This window comes from Heterodontus francisci, chromosome 30 (assembly GCF_036365525.1).
Source record: "Heterodontus francisci isolate sHetFra1 chromosome 30, sHetFra1.hap1, whole genome shotgun sequence".
Classification (NCBI taxonomy): domain Eukaryota; kingdom Metazoa; phylum Chordata; class Chondrichthyes; order Heterodontiformes; family Heterodontidae; genus Heterodontus; species Heterodontus francisci.
This window is the reverse complement of record NC_090400.1, coordinates 5,015,074-5,035,670: the sequence shown is the minus strand read 5'-3', so window position 1 is coordinate 5,035,670 and position 20,597 is coordinate 5,015,074. Positions and strand designations below refer to the sequence as shown.

The window sequence follows — 20,597 nt, the reverse complement described above, 5'->3', positions numbered from 1 at the left end:
TATAGAACAGATTCTTACCCTTGACTTTATTACAAGCTCTTTGTAACATTCCACTGGATTTTTAGCTGCAGTAACAGTATATGTTTGGCTAAAGCCAATGAAATCCCTCACCTCTACAGGCCTCAAGACAACATTCCACTTACTGTTCCCCACTTCTCTCTGATTGGTCTCTTGCCCATATGATACATCAAGTGGCCAGTTGGACCTGTGCGAGGAGGCCTCAGGTAAGACCTTCACAATTGACAGCGGGAGGCAAGAGGGCAAGCAGAGCGAGGCAGAGGACAGGCAGGAAATTTTACTCTCTTGTGGGTCCCCACTCCGACTCCATCTTACCTCTTTAAAAAGTTGAACATGAAAGGACTTTCCAAATTTGATGTTCTAGTGCTGTAATAGAATCCATTAACATTACCACCCATTCTCCTTTCTCTCCTCTCTCTCAAAATTATAATAACCAGGGATAGTAACTTCCCAGACCTGTTATAATCTAAGCACCTCTCAATGATGATAAATTCCCCAACAGTTAAGAATGCTTCGAACTCTCCAATTGTTTTGAATGGTGCCCTCCAGTATCATGGCCCATATACTGGAGCCCAACAGCTTCTGTTCACCTAGCACCACTGCCTTTTAAAAGTTACCCTTTATCAAACATGCTAGCTTGCTGAAGCACAGAGAAACTGCAAGAAAGTTCAAAGACCTTGAACTTACTGAAATACACAGTTTCTGTGTCAAACAAGGCAGAACTACAGAACACAAAAGTTGCACCGTTTTTTGTTTAAAGGGGGCCCTGACCCAGTACAAGACAATTGTCATTTCAATATCCTGGGCCCAAATGGGCAAAACAAAATTGAGACATACAACACCAGGCTGGGCCATTCACTTGTTACTGCGGTTGACTAGTGCAGCTAACTGCAGACAGACGTTTTACTTTACAGCACCACATGAATTTAATCATCCACCTTGGTTCTGAATCTACAGCAACAGATCACGTATTAGAAGGTACAGGCTGAGTAAGCAAAACAGTCACTTTTATCCCATGACGACATATTACATTACTTAAACCCACATCATTCTAGAGTCCATTATCAAAGATTTTATAGCAGAGCACTTGGAGAACAGTGGTAGAATCGGGCAGAGTCAGCATGGATTTACGAAAGCGAAATCATGCTCGACAAATCTACTAGAATTCTTCGAGGATGTAACTAGTAGAGTTGATGAGGGGGAGCCAGCGGATATGGTGTATTTGGACTTTCATAAGGCTTTCGACAAAGTCCCACATAAGAGATTAACATGTAAAATTAAATCACAAGGGATTGGGAGTAGTGTATTGCGATGGATAGAAAATTGGTTGGCGGACAGGAAACAAAGAGTAGGGATAAATGGGTCTTTTTCCGAATGCCTGGCAGTGATTATGCTAGGACCCCAGCTATTCACAATACACATTAATGATTTAGATGAGGGAACTAAGTGTAATATCTCCAAATTTGCAGATGACACAAAACTGGGTGGCAGGGTGGGTTGTGAGGAGGATGCAGAGAGGCTTCAGGGTAATTTGGACAAGTTGAGTGAGTGGGCTAATGCATGGCAGAGGCAGTATAATCTGGATAAATGTGAGGTTATACACTTTGGTAGCAAAAACAGGAAGGCAGATTATCTGAACGGCTATAAACTGAGAGAGGGGAATATGCAGCAAGACCTGGGTGTTCTCGTACACCAGTCGCTGAAGGTAAGCATGCAGGTGGAACAGGCGATAAAAAAGTCAAATGGTATGTTGGCCTTCATAGCGAGAGGATTCGAGTACAGGAGCAGGGATGTCTTGCTGCAATTATACAGGGCCTTGGTGAGACCTCACCTGGAATATTGTGTGCAGTTTTGGTCTCCTTATCTGAGGAAGGATGTTCCTGCTATAGAGGGAGTGCAGTGAAGGTTCACCAGACTGATTCCTGGGATGGTGGGACTGACGTATGAGGAGAGATTGAGTCGGTTAGGATTATATTCGCTGGCGTTCAGAAGAGTGAGGGGGGATCTCATAGAAACCTATAAAATTCTAACAAGACTTGACAGGGTAGATGCAGGAAGGATGTTCCCGATGGTGGGGGAGTCCAGAACCAGGGGTCATAGTCTAAGGATACGGGGTAAACCTTTCGGGACTGAGATGAGGAGAAATTTCTTCACCCAGAGAGTGGTGAGCCTGTGGAATTCGCTACCACAGAAATCAGTTGCGGCCAAAACATTGAATGCTTTCAAGAAGGAGTTAGATATAGCTCTTGGGTCTGAAGGGATCAAAGGGTATGGGGCGAAAGCGGGAACAAGCTACTGACTTGGATGATCAGCCATGATCATAATGAATGGCGCAGCAGGCTCGAAGGGCTGAATGGCCTACTCCTGCTCCTATTTTCTATGTATCTTAAGAAAAACCACCATGCAGCATTAGGTTCAGATTGATCATCTGCAGCACAAGATTCTAGGCTCACATTAACTCAATTAGCCAAACTAAAATCCTTCAAAACTGGAGTCAATATCCTTTAAAAATCTCAAAGGGTTCCAATGAAAGATCACAGACCTGAAACGTTAACTGTGCTTCTCTCTCCAAAGATGCTATCTGACCTGCTGAATATTTCCAGCACTTTGTTTTTATTTCAGATATCCAGCATCTGCAGTATTTTGCTTTTTATATAAGGAGTCTTTTCTAACAAAGTCTGCCAAAGGGTACATTGTTAATATCCTTTAGGGAAGGAAATCTGCCACCCTCACCAGATCTGGCCTCTGTGTGACTCCAGACCCAAAGCAATTTGGTTGACTTAACTGGCCTCTGAAATGGCCTAGCAAGCCACTCAGTTGTCAAGAAGGCAGCTCACCTTCTCAAGGACAATTAAGAATGGGCAATAAACACTGGCCTTGCCAGCAACACCCATATTCCATGACTATGTAAAACAATTATGTAAATATATGATCTAAAGGTTGTAAAATATTTATTTTAAATTGAGAAATCCAGATCAAAGTTTGATGCTATTTCCCCAAAATAATTTTAATGGAAAAAAGTTAAATATAAATATTTATATGGCAGCATTTAACCAAGGGTGATTAAAATTAAACACTTGACAAACTCACACTTCAAATTGCCATGGAAGTGTTTTTTTCTCCTCTGTTTAAAAATTATGTGGGACTGTGTTCCTTTAAGGCAGAGAGAAGCTTTTAGATTCTCTGGGTGCAGTGTGCCAAGAGCAAGCCTGTTTCCTGGGCAACAGTAGGATACCTGCTGTATTGCATCAGTTGACTGTGGGTAAAGACTGGCTAGAACCAGTTTGAACTGGAGACCAGTGAAGCATGCTCACTGAAGGAAGGATCTCTCTGTGGAAAAATCTACTTTGATCTACAGGCTGTGTATTGCCTAAGGAGGGAAAAAACCCTGGAAAGGAAATCTTTGTATTGTTGGAGGTAGCAAATTCATTTTCACTTCCAATCTCTAAGTTCTTTTTGCCTCAGGAGTGACTTTCTTTTGCCTTTTTGTGTTTCTGGGCATTCTGGAATTCTCAGTAAAGTTCCTACTGATAGACTGCCAATTTAAAAATCCAAACAGACCTGCTTCTATAGTACTTGTTGAAAGAAGTGTGTGACGTCTGCTGCAACTGAAGTGCTTTGAACGCCTTTCCATTATAAACTGTTCGCCGAATTCGCCTGAAGACTTCGAGTGGCATCTGACTGTTCAGCTCTGGGATACCTCACCAAACTGGGAGCGTAACCCACAAAGACTTACAACCCAGTTATTTATTATTCCTAAGAAACAGCTCTAATTATAAATCATTTTTAAAAGCGGTTAACCATTGGTTTTTGAATGTATGTGTGCGCGCAGGTTAGGAGAAATAAGAAGTTATAAAGTATTTTAGACATAGGTTTATCTCAATAGTGTTTAAGGTTTAGTTTATTCATAAATAGTTAATTTGTTCTTTTTTAAAGATACCTGATTTGGTCTGTTTTATTCTGGGGGTCAATAAAGTGTTTCATTTGGCTAAATTTCCAGCAGGTGGGAAAACTTTAATAATATACTATGACCTGTGGAGTAATGGGACTGAATTTACAGTGCATTACTCCTGCCTCGGTCGTAACAAAATATAGTCATTGCAGCATTAGATCAGTGGTTCTCAAACTTTATCGTCTGCGGGCCACAAGACCTTGTGGCTCCCTGCTTTCCCTTGCCAGCGCAGAAAAAACTCATCAGAATTAATGGGAAGAATGGCACCCCTTTTGTTGAGATGCCAGATCTGGTCCCAAGCTGGGGAGCTTCAGTCTCAATTCCACATTCAGCTGGTTCCTTGGCTTTGTTTTCAGCCCAAGTGTTGAAAATCCCACCTTGCAGTTGTATGTTGTTGGGAATGACTGCAGGTGCTTCAGAGCTGCATCGGCAAGTCCAGGATACTTGGACCATACATGGAGCCAAAAGTCCATCCAACCTTTCTTACCGAATACCAGCTTCAGTGATTTGCATTTTGGAAAAGCCCAAAGACCACCTGCAGAACTCAGGTCTGTGGACCACACTGAGAGCCACTGCATTAGATTATGAACGGACATAAAAAATCTGTCTGCAAAATATGGATCCACACAGATAATAGACATTGCAAATATTTACTTTTTTTCATGAAGCACAGCATATTTTCTTTCTTCTCACTTACCAATCTCCTCTTTGCAATTATCTATTTCCAGCTGTAGCGTTTCTTCGATGTTCTCCTTCAGACACTGCTCTGCCTGAATCTGCTCCTTCAGGAAAAGGATTTCTGCCTTTAGTTTCTCCTCTAGGTGATCAGCTGCCGTCCGCACACTGATGATATTTTCACGATACTTCTGCACTAGCTCATGTAGTTCCTGAATTAAAGTGGCAAATATTATTCAAGCAGCAGTGCTCACTGGCACACCTCATCAACAAAGCACACATGTTTGAGAAAGCAGTGAGCTGACTGGTTACCAGTCCAACCCCACTCAGAGATGGCTCCCATTGTCATATGGCGAGCAGCTTAAAAACAACTTTACCTCCTACCACCTGCTATTTCTCCACATAGCACGTCCAGGACTGGAAACTTGGATAGCTGAAGGAATTCAAACCTCTGCTGCATCTAGTTCCCCCGATCTGCAAGGCTTTTTACCTTAAGATGATTGGTAAACGAACCGGAGGGGAGATGAGCAGTATTTTTGTTAACACAGCGAGTTGGGATATATTGTCCATCAGGTTGGTGGAAGCAGATTCAATGGTAGCTTACAAAGGGAACTGGATGTATACTTGTAGTTAAAAAATTTACATGGCTATGGAGAAAAGGAGCAGGGACAGGAACTAATTGGATAGCTCTTTCAAACAGATGGCACAGGCACGATGGGCTGAATGGCCTCCTTCTGTGCTGTATGATTCTACACTTCCCCACAGACAGTCACATTAAAAAAAAAGAAAGCAAGTCATCCAAGTGCATTTTTATGCAATTCCTTGATATTTACTCAGTACTACTGGCAGAACATTAGGAACACCCAAGACGCCAGCTCAGTCACAGAACAGTGCATGAGGCCATTTTCCCTTTTTAATTTGGAAGTGGGAGGACAGAAACTACAAACACCTCAAGTTAACAGGAAGAACACTGCATTCCAGCTTAAACGTTCAGGGTTGGGAGAAAGGGAATGTCAGAAAGGGATTGGACAAGTAGTGATTGCAGGGTCATCCTAGTGAGAAGTCAGTAGGCTTATGGTAGCTGGGCCTTGTACCTGGCAGCTGACCAAATGGACCATCAGGTTACAGTTACACAAGGAAGCAGAGCAAGTTCCTGCACCAATTTTCACTGCTAGTTTTGCAACCTACTAGTTATAATGGAACCCCCAAAGACTTGCACCTATAGTAGGTGTTACGACCAGCTAAGCAATGTCTAGGGGTCTTTTGCTGTCTTTATCTGGTCTTATTGTAACAAAGTTTAATTTTAAACACACCGTTTTGAGCTCCCCTTTTTGTGAATCCTTGTTCACAGTTTCTAATTATAAGGTAAATAAATGAGCACAAGCAGGTTTTCTTTGGTTTAAAACAGAAAGAAGAAATTTATTAAAGCTTAAAACTTGAATATGGTTCACGCCTACAGATATACAATGCACCCACGCTAGCATGCACATGCGATACACACATACAAATAGGGACAGAAAAGATAACAGTTTGAGGCAATATTTTGTTACTGTTTCTCGAACTCGCTGCAGTCCTTGATTGAAGATATGGTCTTGTGTTTCACTGGGGCCCAGTATTCGTCTTAAATCTTGTTCACGCAAGAGACTGTTCTCTCAGAGTTTACGTGTCTTCACAAGATTCAGTTCCGTGGGAAAACACGGAGGCAGGCAGACAGGAGAGGAGCTGTTCTCAGTCCCAGGAGAGATCTTTACTTCATGAGCCCATGGCTTTGTCTCTGTTCAAAATCCTTTGTTGGAAGTTCAAATTCTCTGCAACAGCCATAGTCATGTGACTAAAACTGGTCTGACCACTTCTGTGTATTGGAGAAGCAACTGCTGGGTCCACATTGTTTCAACATTGTCCGGTACTATGCAAATGCCCTTCCAGTCAGCGCTTGCAATTTATGATCAGCCATGATCATAATGAATGGCGGAGAAGGGTCAAAGGGCCGTATGGCCTACTCCTATTTTCTATGTTTAAGTTTCTGTTCATGTGGCAAAATAATGTTTGCCTCAGTCTTGGCAGGTGGAGTTTGCCTGACACCTCCACACTCAGGGGAATGAAATGCGATTTGAAGAAAATGGTGCATTTCAATACAGAGTTTAATTCACCAATCTTGAAGCTCATTAAACATGGAGAGTTAGAGGAGGTGGGGGAGTGTCTATCCTGAACTCCCCAATTCATGCAAAGACTTTTGGCTTCAGAGGTTGGGTGGTTCCCTCTTCCTCTGACTGTGGGAGAAAAAACAACAGACCTGATGATTGGGAACAGTTTAGAATTCAGCAAAGGAGGACCAAGGGATTGATTAAGAAGGGGAAAATAGAGTACGAGAACAAGCTTGCGGGGAACATAAAAACTGACTGTAAAAGTTTCTATAGGTATGTGAAGAGAAAAAGATTGGTGAAGACAAATGTAGGTCCCTTACAGTCAGAAACAGGAGAATTTATCATGGGGAATAAAGAAATGGCTGACCAACTAAATGCATACTTTGGTTCTGTCTTCACAAAGGACCACACAAATATCATACCAGAAATGTTGGGGACCACAGGGCTTAGTGACAGGGAGGAACTGAAGGAAATCAGTATTAGCAGAGAAATGGTGTCAGGGAAATTGATGGGATTGAAGGCTGATAAATCCCAAGGGCCTGATGGTATGCATCCCAGAGTACTTAAGGAAGTGGCCCTAGAAATAGTGGATGCATTGGTGGTCATCTTCCTAGATTCTATAGACTCTGGAACAGTTCCTACAGATTGGAGGGTAGCTAATGTAACCCCACTATTTAAAATGGGAGGTAGAGAGAAAGCAGGGAATTATAGACCAGTCAGCCTGATGTTGGTAGTGGGGAAAATTTTAGAGTCCATTATAAAAGATTTTATAGCAGAGCAATTAGAGAACAGTGGTAGAATCGGGCAGAGTCAGCATGGAGTTATGAAAGGGAAACCATGCTGACAAATCTACTAGAATTCTTCAAGGATGTAACTAGTAGAGTTGATGAGGGGGAGCCAGTGGATGTGGATTATTTGGACTTTCAGAAGGCTTTCGACAAAGTTCCACATAAGAGATTAGCGTGTAAAATTAAAGCACATGGGATTGGGAGTAGTGTATTGAAATGGATAGAAAATTGGTTGGCGGACAAAAAACAAAGAGTAGGGATAAATGGGTCTTTTTCTGAATGGCAGGCAGTGAGGTACCACAGAGATCGGTGCTAGGACCCCAGCTAATCACAATATATATTAATGATTTAGATGAGAGAACCAAATGTAATAACTCCAAATTTGCAGATGACACAAAACTGGGTGGGAGGGTGAGTTGTGAGGAGGATGCAGAGAGACTTCAGGGTGATTTGGACAAAGAACAAACAACAGTACAGCACAGAAGCAGGCCATCCGGCCCTCCAAGCCCGCGCCGATCTTGATGCCTGTCTAAACTAAAACCTTCTGCACTTCCGGGATCCGTATCCCTCTACTCCCATCCTATTCATGTATTTGTCAAGATGCCTCTTAAACATCTCTATCGTACCTGCTTCCACCACCTTCCCCCGGCAGCAAGTTCCAGGCACTCACCACCCTCTGTGTAAAAATACTTGTCTCGCACATCCCCTCTAAACTTTGCCCCTCTCACCTTAAACCTATGTCCCCTAGTAACTGACTCTTCCACCCAGGGAAAAAGCTTCTGACTATCCACTCTGTCCATGCCACTCATAACTTTGTAAACCTCTACCATGTCGCCCCTCCACCTCCGTTGTTCCAGTGAAAACAATCCGGGTTTATCCAACCTCTCATAGCCAATACCCTCCAGACCAGGCAACATCCTGGCAAACCTCTTCCGTACCCTCTCCAAAGCCTCCACATCCTTCTGGTAGTGTGGCGACCAGAATTGTACGCAATATTCCAAGTGTGGCCTAACTAAGGTCTGTACAGCTGCAGCATGACTTGCCAATTTTTATACTCTACGCCCCGACCGATGAAGGCAAGCTTGCATATGCCTTCTTGACTACCTTATTCACCTGTGTTGCCACTATCAGTGATCTGTGGACCTGTACGCCCAGATCTCTCTGCCTGTCAATACTCCTAAGGGTTCTGCCATTTACTGTATACTTCCCAACTGTATTAGACCTTCCAAAATGCATTACCTCACATTTGTTTGGATTAAACTCCATCTGCCATTTCTCCGCCCAAGTCTCCAAGTTGAGTGAGTGGGCTAATACATGGCAGATGCAGTATAATGTGGATAAATGTGAGATTATACACTGAGGTAGCAAAAACAGGAAGGTAGACTATTATTTGAATGGTTATAAACAGAGAGGGGAATATGCAGTGAGACCTGGGTGTTCTCGTACACCAGCCGCTGAAGGTAAGCATGCAGGTGCAACAGGCAGTAAAAAAGGTAAATGGTATATTGACCTTCATAGCGAGAGGTTTCGAGTACAGGAGCAGGGATGTCTTGCTGCAATTATACAGGGTCTTCGTGATGAGACCACACCTGGAATATTGTGTGCAGTTTTGGTCTCCTTATCTGAGGAAGGATGTTTTTGCTATAGAGGGAGTGCAGTGAAGGTTTACCAGACTGATTGCTGGGATGGCGGGTCTGACGTATGAGGAGAGATTGAGTCAGTTAGGATTATATCCGCTGGCGTTCAGAACAGTGAGGGTGGGGGGATCTCATAGAAACCTATAAAATTCTAACAGGACTTGACAGGGTAGATGCAGGAAGGATGTTTCCAATGGTGGGGGAGTCCAGAACCAGGGGTCATAGTCTAAGGATACGGGGTAAACCTTTCAGGACTGAGATGAGGAGAAATGTCTTTACCCAGAGAGTGGTGAGCTTATGGAATTCGCTAACTCAGAAAGCAGTTGATGCCAAAACATTGTATGTTTTCAAGGAGTTAGATATAGCTCTTGGATCTAAAGGGATCAAAGGGTGTGGGGCGAAAACAGGTTACTGAGTTGGATGATCAGCCATGATCTTAATGAATGGCGGAGCAGGCTCGAAGGGCCGAATGGCCTACTCCTGCTCCTATTTTCTATGTCTCTGTTACTTTCCCCTTTGTTCTCTGGGACACTCCTACCTGTGGGTATTTGTGCGGACTTAATTGCATTCTCCTGCGACACTTCGACTAGGTGAGGCATCACCCTTACGGTTTCTTTGCCCCTTAGAGGTCTCTGTTTGTCTCTGCAGGTTCTTGTAAATGCTGTTCGCAACTCTGGTGGGGTGCATCTAGCGTCTGCACTTATATAGGAGGATGTGGGGTCTAACGTTTCAAATTTTTCGGGGTTGGTTGACCGGGCAGTATGGGTTTTCATCCGGAATTTGCCCCGACTTCCTTTAACCTGCCCTCTGGGTCACTTTTTCTCCTCTCTTTCTGAACGTTTGCCAGCCGTGTGCCTGTTTGTCCCCTTTTGTTCTCGGCAAGGGTCCCTTACAGTTCACCAGCCTTCTGCTGGAGGGTCCTCCTAACACTGGTACAGGACACAGGGGTGCAAGTTTCACTGTTGGTTGGGGGTTCCCCTCAAACTGGCACATGTGGTAACTCCTGCAGAGCTCCACCACATCTTTGTAGAGTTTTGGCCAATCAAACTGATGCCTTATGCGGGTTTTGGTCTTTCATATACCGACATGTACAGCTACTAGAGTCTCGTGGGCCCTTCTTAATATTTCTCCCCGGTACCTCTGTGGCACCACTAACTGGTGAACTACTGTCAAATCCTTGCCCTCAGGTCTGTGAGGAGAACTCCATTTCCTCATCAGCACCTCATTCTTTAAATAGAAGCAATCAGGGACTCCCTCTGCTTCACTTTCAGACTGGGCAGCCTGTGCTAACTCTCGCAATACTGGCTCGGCCCGCTGAGCCTCACCGAGGGAAAATCCATTTAATTCATTCTCTGGGTCTCCTAACTTTCCAAAGAAAGTCTCGGACAGGCAGACCTCATCGTCATTTGCCTGCAGTGCCAATGCAGTCTCCTCTGGGGGAGCTGGTTTGATCACAGCCTGATCCACGACACATTCAGGGAAACTGCAGGAGACCGTCACCTGCCACCGCCCTGTATCTCTGACCTCCTGCGGTCTTTCTTTCACTACTGCGGGTGGGGTGGGGGGGGGGGGGGGGGGTGCTATCACCTTCACCCCCGCCAGATCATTACCTAGGAGCACGTCAACCCCATCCACAGGCAAACTAGGGACAATCCCTCCAGTCACCGGTCCCGAAACTAAGTCACACTCCAAGTGCACCCGATGTACAGGTACAGACATACACTGTCCTCCAATACCATTCACCATCATTTTGGTGTTCACTGCACTCTCTGGGGGAAAGGTCAGGCCTTTTCCCAGTAAAACGGATCTGGTTGCCCCGTGTCCCTGAGAATTACTATGGGCTTGCTTGCCCCACTCAAGGGATTATGGGGTTACTTTCCCTTCAAATACAAAACCCTGATAACCTTCAGGAATCCTATTAACTTTTCCTGCACTGGCCGTAGTAAACTTTCTGGGTTGCACTCTTACTGCAGTTAAAGCCACAGCCCATTCCGTGTTTTCCATCAGGCCCTCGTCTTCACTGAGCAGGTGTGCCCTGATTAACCCGACCTGTTTCCCCTTTAGTTTCCAGCAGTCAGCTTTTAAATGCCCTGCCTTGTTACAATGGAAGCACACAGGTCTCCAGGTCTCACTCTTGCTCAAAGCACTTTCCTTTTTGGTTGGAGCAGTGCCCCCCCGTGTCACCTGCTTTCCTTTCTCTTCCAGGACTGCTTGGGCTTCTATCACCTTCCAACCCTTTGTCCTTTTCGGATTTGTGGGGGCGATTAGAAAAGGTTCTCCCCTGGGAAACCAACTTATAACTTAAAGCAAACTCATCGGCCAGAATGGCCACTTGCCGGGCTCCCTCATGGGCTTTTCCAGTTAGTTTACTTTACTTTGCAGAAAAAAAACAGACCAGGTCTCAGCTGGCCATTTTAGCTGCCTTGCCAGTTTCTCGAAGGACACGAAAAACGCTTCCACATCTTCCTCAATGAATTCTGGAATTAGTTGAGCGAGTTTTAGCAATCTTGTACCCAGTCCTGAATTCATATTGGCCATGCTTTCACTAGGGTTACTCTGTCCACCCCTAGCTAACTCAAGCCAATTCAGCTCTTGCTCTTCGGATTCTTTACCTCCCTCTTCCCAGCTCTTGTTTTTCTCCTGCCTTTCATTTTCTTCATGTTCCGTTTGGAAGGCTTTTTATTTCTCCCTCTCCTGCCTCTCTTTGTCCTGTCTCTCTCTTTCCCTTTCCTTGTCTTCTAATTCAAGTTTATTTTGTTCCAATTGTATCTTTGCTAGCTGTACCCTGTCTGGGTCTGCTGCTAACATTGCTTCTGCCTCATCATTTCAAGGAAAAAATAGTTGGCCACAAGCCTGAGTTCAGACATCCTAGCCTTGTCACATAGTGATCTCACACTGCTCAGCCATTTTTCTCAACTCTTCCATAAACAGCGCTTTTAACTTATCACAAGTTACTTCACCCTGGCTTGGAGAGCTACTCGCTTCAGTTGCAGACATGTTAGTATACAATCACACACAACCACAAGAAAACCTGTATTGATTTGCTCTTTTTTGATTGGGAACAATTTGGCTTCCCACTTCAATTTTCACTCGTTTGTCTGTGAGTAACAGTCCAGACGTTAGCACTCAATTTCTGTTATGACCAGGTGAGCAATGTCTCGGGGTCTTTTGCTGTCTTTATCTGGTCTTATTGTAACAGGGTTTAATTTTAAACACACTGTTTTGAGCTCCCCTTTTTGTGAATCCTTGTCCACAGTTTCTAATTATAAGGTAAATAAAGGAGCACAAGCAGGTTTTCTTTGGTTTAAAGCAGAAAGATGAAATTTATTAAACTAACTTAAACTCTAATATGGTTCACGCCTACAGATATATGATGCGCCCACGGTAGCATGCACACGCGATACACACATGCAAATAGGGACAGAAAAGAGCGGAAGAAAAGATAAAGTAGAACAGTTTGAAGCAATATTTTGTTACTGTTTCTCGAACTCGCTGTTGTCCTTGATTAAAGATATAGTTTTGCGTTTCATTGGGGCCCAGTATTTGTCTTAAACCTTGTTCACGCAAGAGAGTGTTCTCTCTGAGTTAACGTGTCTTCACAAGATTCAGTTCCGTGGGAAAAGATGGAGGCAGACAGACAGGAGGGGAAATGTTCTCAGTCCCAGGAGAGATCTTTACATCATGCACCCACGACTTTGTCTCTGTTCAAAATCCTTTGTTGGAAGTTCAAATTCTCTGCAGCAGCCATAGTCATGTGACTAAAACTGGTCTGACCATTTCTGTGTATTGGAGAAGCAACTGCTGGGTCCCCATTGTTTCAACATTGTCCGGTAGTATGCAAATGTCCTTCCAGTCAGGGCTTGCAATTTTAAGTTTCTGTTCATGTGGCGAAATAATGTGTGCCTCAGTCCTGGCAGGGGGGGGGGGTGGTGGGGTTTGCCTGACATAGGTAAAATGTAGACTTCCTTAGAGTTGCTGGAGGTGGCAAAAATAAGGTGAATTCTTATGTACTTGGTCTGAAAATATTGGACAAGGTGGCAAAACTGCTCCACGCCACCATTACCTGTCCGAGCCCGCGCCCCCATCGCCTGGAACGCCCTGGCCCCGCGCCCCCGTCGCCTGGAACGCCCAGGCATCCCATTCCCCTTGAAGTTCAGAATGGTGATGAAGAATTTTCTAGATGATATGCACATGATCGATAATTATGCATTGCCATTTGGGTTTTAGCGCCTGAAATGAACTTACAGGCTCAGTCTCTGAGCTGATAAGCTCATGAAAGCCTGAAACTGTCACAATAGTGACAAATCGTCTCTGACTAGAGCACTTGATCAAACTGCAGTAGTTCCAGAAGAATGGAGCTGACAGAATGGATTGGGTATCTGGAATTAATGCTTTAAAACATAGGTCCTGAAAACTAGCATCCCTGTAATACCCATTTACTCCAGAACCAAGTAGCTCAATCCCACCTCTCACTTTCACAAATATCAAAACTCAGTCAATGGGCTGCCTATTGTGATTTACAGATTCATTCACCTCCACAGTGTCTGGTGGAATGAAGTTCTCTCCCTGAAGAACAGACGAGTGTAGACTATGCTTCCCCTGAAGACTCTCATTTTCCTTCTGTAGCCTCATCAGTTCCTCAGATACTTGTTCCCGTGACCGTATCAGCACCGCCTTTAGGAAAGACAGACAAAAATAATAAACAGGATCAATTATCACCAACTTTAAAGGTTTTTTTTTTAAGTGCAGGAAAACATAAGAAGTCAACTTTTAAATAGAACCAAATTGTTTCAGCTTTCTTTAAACTTCTCATCCCCCAATATTTTTTTTCCCCTTTCCTTTTAGGCCTCACCCCCAGCAACCCCACCCCAGCTGCAGAACACGACACCAAGGCACATGTAAATCTTAGGCAGGCTGTTTGTCCAGTAAGTGGTGAAATAGGTGCAGAATACCCCTTGTGAAAAAACATTCAGATTCCAAGCTAAGGCTGTCCTGAAGTTGTTGAACGGCTGATATCTGTGGTACCTAGCATCAGACAATTATATATTAAACTTCTATTTAAAGTACAGATAATAGATTAACATAAATAAAAAATCTACAACTCAATGAACACAAGAAATAGGAGCAGGAGCAGAAGGAGAAAACGAACAATGTACAGGCTGCGTCACCGAGCTAGTAAGCTGCTGAGAAATCCTGAAGTGTCAAATAAGACGATTTGAAAAAGAAAACGAGACTGTTCGCGACACCATTTCACTGCATTGTATTGAATTAACTTGCTTTGAACTGGTTATTTAGTATAATATAAACATCCATGAGCTATGAATCGTTAAGTTAGAAAAATACTTTTTCTAGCTAATTTGCATAACTATTAAACTTTATGAGGTACTACTCAATCTATATGTTAATACCCAGTGAAACTACCATAAGTTCTCGATTGTGCAACTCAATGTTCCGTTGTCATATGTACAGCCAAAACATATGAGTTTGCCCCTTGACCTGGTGCAACATACCATTTGCTCCTGCGTGCTTCGCTTGGCTTGGGAAAACACCTGTTGTAGGCTGGTGAGTAAGCTGTCAGTCTCGTGTGCTCGCTGAATCAGTCTCGTCATCTAGGAGAATAAAACATGAGGGATGAGGTGTGTAGGGGTAAGCAATACACTGCAATAAAACAGGCCATTATTACTACATCTAATCACAGATTCCATCTGGGGCGCTTCGCTTTAAAATACTTCAGAAAATATTTTCGATTTTCTTTAAAAAATGTTAACTGCATTCCATTAAATGCACACCTCATTTACAGAATGCCCTAGAAATTCGGCGTTCTATTTCAAAAAATAGATGTATAGATTGTAGGGCTATAGGGCACCCCCCACCCCAACAGTCCCTAGTGGTTCCTGAGATAACCAGGTCTCTGCATTTTCTGGTTTACTAGGAGGTTATTTCTGTTGCTAAAATATTTTTTGCAATGATAGCACTGTTTTACTTTGCGTAGCTGGTGCAGTCTTTCGGAGTTTAATACAAGGAGGCCCCGGAAGTGCAACAGCAGAAAATTAGAATTAGAGGATTAGAATGGAGTACTGCTGATGTTATCGCTGAGCTACAGATTATACCAGTGAGATTTAATACTTTTTTTATAAATAGGTATTTACAAGGCTCCCTTGATAGTTGAGTGAATTTAGTGAGTGGAAGAAAGGACAAACTTACATTTATATAGTGCTTGTCACGACATCAGGGCAATCCATAGTACTTTACAGCCAGCGAAGTTCTTTTGAAGTGTAGTCACTGTTGCAATGTGGGAAATGTGACCAATATTTTAATTTTTTGATGATGTTGGTTGAGAGACAAATGTTGGCCAGGACACCAAGAGAACTCCCCTGCTCTTCCTTGAATAGTGCCATGGGATTTTTTATATCCAATTAAGGACAGATGAGACCTCAACCTCATTCGCAAAACACCACCTCCAACAGTGTAGCACTCTCTCAGTACAGCACTGAAGTGCCAATCGAGCTTATGCGAAGTCTCTGGTGTGGGACTTGAACCCATATCCTCCTAACGCAGAGGCGAGAGTGCTACCCACTAAGCCAAAGCTGAAGTAACAACATTCCATGTGCAATCGCTCCTCTGTGCCAAGTTAGCTGATTAGCCATGCTACATTTGATGCCGTGTTATACAGCACAGAAACAGGCCCTTCGGCCCATCGTGTCTGTGCCAGCCATCCAGCACCCAACTATTCTAATCCCATATTCCTACACTTGGCCCGTAGCCTTGTACGCTTTGGCGTTTCAAGTGCTCATCTAAATACTTCTTAAATGTTGTGAGGCTTCCTGCCTCCACCACCTCTTCAGGCAGTGCGTTCCAGATTCCAACCACCCGCTGGGTGAAAATTTTTCCTCAAATCCCCTCTAAACCTCCTGCTCCTTACCCTAAATCTATGCCCCCTGGTTCTTGACCCCTCCGCTAAGGGAAAAAATTTCTTCCGATCTAACCTATCAATGCCCCTCATAATCTTGTACACCTCAATCATACCGCCCCTTAGCCTTCTCTGCTCCGAGGAAAACAACCCTAGTCTTTTCAGTCTCTCTTCATAAGGTAAGTCAAGGAATATCTGCTGTTGATCACCATATGATGAGATCTGCTGGAAACATAAATGGGGCTGCTGCATCAGGAAATGATTGGGCTTGGATGCCTTGTGCGCCCCCAACCCTTCACCACCATGGTTAAATAGCCTGCCAGCAGTCACTGCTGAGGTTCTATTCTGAATAATGAGCAAGGTATCAACAGCCAGCATGAAGCTGTATCCCAGGAAGGAACCAGCACTTTCCAGAAAGGGAGAGACGGGAGGGAAATGATAAAATGTGAGAAAGAAAAAAAAAGTACTTTTTGTCTTGGGAAATAGGTATCTGCAGCTCGAGACAAAAGTTCCTAATTTCACCTGCACTGTCAGACAGCCAGGGAATGGAAATCCAGCTTCACAGGACATATTACCCTCACGTACCTCCTCAAAAAAATTCAATCAAGTTCGTCAGATGTGACCTCCCCTTAACAAATCCATGCTGACTGCCCTTGATTAATGTGCTTTTCTAATAATTTTCCCCCGCCTGAGGTTAGGCTGTCTAGCCCGTAAATACTTGGTCTATTCCTTCCACCCTTTTCAAACAATGGTATAAGTTAGCAGTACTGCAGCACCAAGCCTGTAGCCAAAGATGATTTGAAAACGATAGTCAGAGCCGCTGCTATTTCCTCCCTTGCTTCTCTAAAAAGCCTGGGACACATTTCAAATGGGCCTACTGATTTATTCACTTTCAAAGATGCTGAACCCCTTAATATTTCTCCTCTCACTGGACTGGATTTTGTTCTCCCATAGGTGTCAGGATCTGTGGCGGGAGAGGGCTGCCACGCACCCAGATGCTGTGAGGGCACGGCCAGATATTACCGGCAGCAGTGAGGCCTCCTGGCGCCCGCCCCCCTCCCCACCCCCCCCCGCTGTTTGGCGATGGGACCCCAATTTGAATATTTAAATGAATTAATGAAGCTTACATCGCCGCCTGGTGTCCCACTGCGAACTTCAACCCAGTGGCTGGCACTCCCCCACCTTCGGATCCTTGTCCGGAGAAACAAGGCACCACACTGGTGGGGAGGGGGGAGGAGGTAAGTTTATCAGTGTGGGCAGTGGGTGGGGGTACCGGGTCAAATTAACATCATGGGTGTAGGGGATGTAGTTGAAAGTTTGTGCAGTGGTGGTGGGGGGAGGGGGGTCAGATGATAAAGGTAACTGTTTTGCAGGGGTGGCGGGAGGGGAGGAGGGCAAATTAATTTAATTGTTATTGGGAATGTGGGAGGGGGCAAAAGAAATGTATTTTATTTTAATTCACTTTACCTTTAATTATTTAAATTAGCCAGTCGTGCTAAGAGCCCTTTAAAAATAGTGTCAGTACCTGCGCAATGCAGCTGACGCCATTGCTGAGAACAGACAGCGGCCTGTCCCGGCTATTTAAATGAGCTGCCGTGACATGCGGCCCGCGTGGGCGGGCTGCAGTTTTTTTCCCAGGCGCATAAAATTCAGCCCACTATGTCTACTCCCATCAACGATTATACACTCCTCTTCAACTACGATGTATTATGACCTCAGTGAGGTCTCAAACATGAAAAATATGAGATATGAACCCCCAGACCTATTTCAAGAATTACACAAGATTTCACATTTTAACACTATTATAATTGAACAAAAAGAAATCCCCAATTAACTAAATAATACTTCATAAGTAGCTGATACCCCAAATTAGAAAGAAAGGTATTCTCTTTACTTATTAAAATACTTGAAAACCTCACATCACACTTATACGTTAAACAGTCCTTTTTGATGGTGAAATCCTTTGCAGTTCCAGTTGCCTCCTCCCAGTTGCAATGTGTTGGATCTTAGAACTTTTCAAAAATCAACGTCCTCTTTGCTCACTTCTCTGAGTGGTTCCAACCCGGACGTCCGTGAATAAGACATTTCCTAGTGATCCTGTGGGCCTTCTACTTGTCTGCAAGTTTCAACTTTCCTCAACAGGCTGTAAGAAAGGAAGACAACCAGCAGTGGAAGCTCGGGGGCGGTGGGGGAACACCTGCTCTCAGAAGCCACGTACAGCGAAAGGCTGCGAAGACTTAACCTGTTTCAACTAACTGTACTGTTGCAATATGCAGAGTGCAGAAGTCTGGTTTCACAGAGCCACTTGGGTGTTGACAGCTGCCTGGTACATTTGAATCTTCCGGATTACTGACTCCTTATTTTACGAACCAAAAGTCTGGGAGGGTGAAACCCATTGTTCTTCAAATGTTAGCCCTGCAGTCTCTTTTTCTAAAGGAAGTCTTTGATCTGCGTTCTCTGTTGTCCTGGTAACCAAGACTCCTGTCTTGCCCTTTGGCAGAGTCGATGTGAGGTCACCTGACCTTCCAGACTCATCTTGAGCTTTTAAAAATCACAATTCTTAAAACAATCATGTTACAACGTCCAGCGCTCATAACAGTCTGCATCATTCCCCCTCTTCTGCAAAGAGGAACACAAAGGAAGAACCATGACTACGCCTTCTGCCTCTACATGTAATTACTTTTTTGGCCTCTAATCAGTCCTACTCTTTCCTTAGTTAACCTCTTGCTCTTTCTATATTTATAAAACATCTCTGGGTTTTCCCTGATTTTACTTGTCAATATTTTTTCATGCTCTGTTTGCTCTCCTAACTTCCTTTTTAAAGGTCATCCTTGCACTTTCTATAACTTCTCTAGGCTTTCTGCAGTATTAAGCTCTCAGTATCTAACAAACACTTTCCTCTTCTGCCTTATCCTATCCTGTATTCTCTTTGACATCCGGGGAGGGGTGGGGGTGGTTTAGATTTGGGAGTCATACCCTTTTACTCTGAACCCTATTTCCTCCTTGAATACCTCCTCACTGTTGGCTTTCAAGTAGCTGTTTTCCAGTTCTTTTAAAAAAAAATTTATTTGATTTATTTTTATTTATTTAGAGATACGGCACTGAAACAGGCCCTTCGGCCCATGGAGTCTGTGCTGAACAACCACCCATTTATACTAACCCTACAGTAAGCCCATATTCCCACCACCTACCTACACTAGGGGCAATTTACAATGGCCAATTTACCTATCACCTGCAAGTCTTTGGCTGTGAGAGGAAACCGGAGCACCCGGCGGAAACCCACACGGTCATAGGGAGAACTTGCAAACTCCGCACAGGCAGTACCCAGAATCGAACCTGGGTCCCTGGAGCTGTGAGGCTGCGGTGCTAACCACTGTGCCACTTAGTAAAATTGGCCTTGCACCAATTTTAAACTTTCTGTTGCATAAACACAACTGAAAATAAACACCTACAGGAACATAGCTTCATCAGCTATGTCACAAGTTCTGGATGAAACAGTATTGAATTACAGGTATTAGAGACGCCATGCCTGCTCCAGGTACCTGGCTACTAGTGTCATCAGAGCTCTGTTTGACATAATCCTCCAGCTCCTGTTTCTCCTTCATTGTTCTTTCCAGCTGTTCATTGGCCTGTCGTAGCATCACCTGCAGCTTCTTTACCTGCAGAGTTATTAAGCAGAAAGACAACATCAGAAAGAGTCCAATGTATAAAATCAATTTCAGATAAGATGAAATGAGCTTCCAATTATTTTTACACTCTAATATCTTGTGGGCAACAAGGGGAGGTCACTGATCTAAGTGAATACAAATATTAATGTTTTGTGCATGTGCGGAGAGTGAGCGCACACAAAGGGAGACAGCGCGCGAGAGAGAATGAGAGGTATTAAGTGACTGATGGAGAGTGAGAAAGACAAAGTGAAAGACAGAGCAAGAGAGCTGAAAAGATCTTCACCTAATCATTAACTTGTCTGCCTTCTTCACAAATGACTGGCCTGCATTTCCAGCAATTTTTGTTTCAAATGAATACAAAGCTTTGCTAAGAGTTTTAAGAAAGAACTTTATTTAAAAATATTTTGCATGCACTATGTAGTTTTGTTAGTTTGTAATGTTTCACCAACAAACCATACTCAAGATGTATAATTAGGGGTGATAATTTGCACCCTTACCTCGCAGACTGGAATTATAAAGATTTATCTACCAGTTTAGTACCATCTCCATGTACTTTTCCTCACACTTTATTTTTATACTTAGTATCAGTACAGTTGGTTTAGTCAGCTGGCGGAAGAAACAAAGAAAAACTCTCAAACTTTTAACCTGCAAACCTCGGAGCTTGTTGGTTACATTTCCAGAAAGTAGAAATGCCCACAGCAAAGCACAAGATCTCATTGATAAGAATTTCGTGCCAAGAAGCATCAATTGACAGGATGCTGTGCAAAGATTAGAAACGGTTGAAACTTACTGTAAACCTGTAGAT

At 43.7% G+C, this 20,597-nt stretch overlaps 1 protein-coding gene across 4 annotated transcripts in view; it reads right to left on the bottom strand.

The window, feature by feature from the left end:
* rabep1 (rabaptin, RAB GTPase binding effector protein 1) overlaps positions 1 to 20,597 on the bottom strand; it is a 209,064-nt gene that overhangs the window by 42,962 nt on the left and 145,505 nt on the right. For all 4 annotated transcript variants that reach the window (XM_068010044.1, XM_068010045.1, XM_068010047.1 and 1 more), the window contains 4 exons: positions 19,667 to 19,783; positions 14,725 to 14,823; positions 13,748 to 13,888; positions 4,668 to 4,857 (listed from right to left, as the gene is read on the bottom strand). In XM_068010044.1, the coding sequence (XP_067866145.1) occupies positions 4,668 to 4,857; positions 13,748 to 13,888; positions 14,725 to 14,823; positions 19,667 to 19,783 (547 nt within the window). The remainder of the gene's footprint in view (positions 1 to 4,667; positions 4,858 to 13,747; positions 13,889 to 14,724; positions 14,824 to 19,666; positions 19,784 to 20,597) is intronic.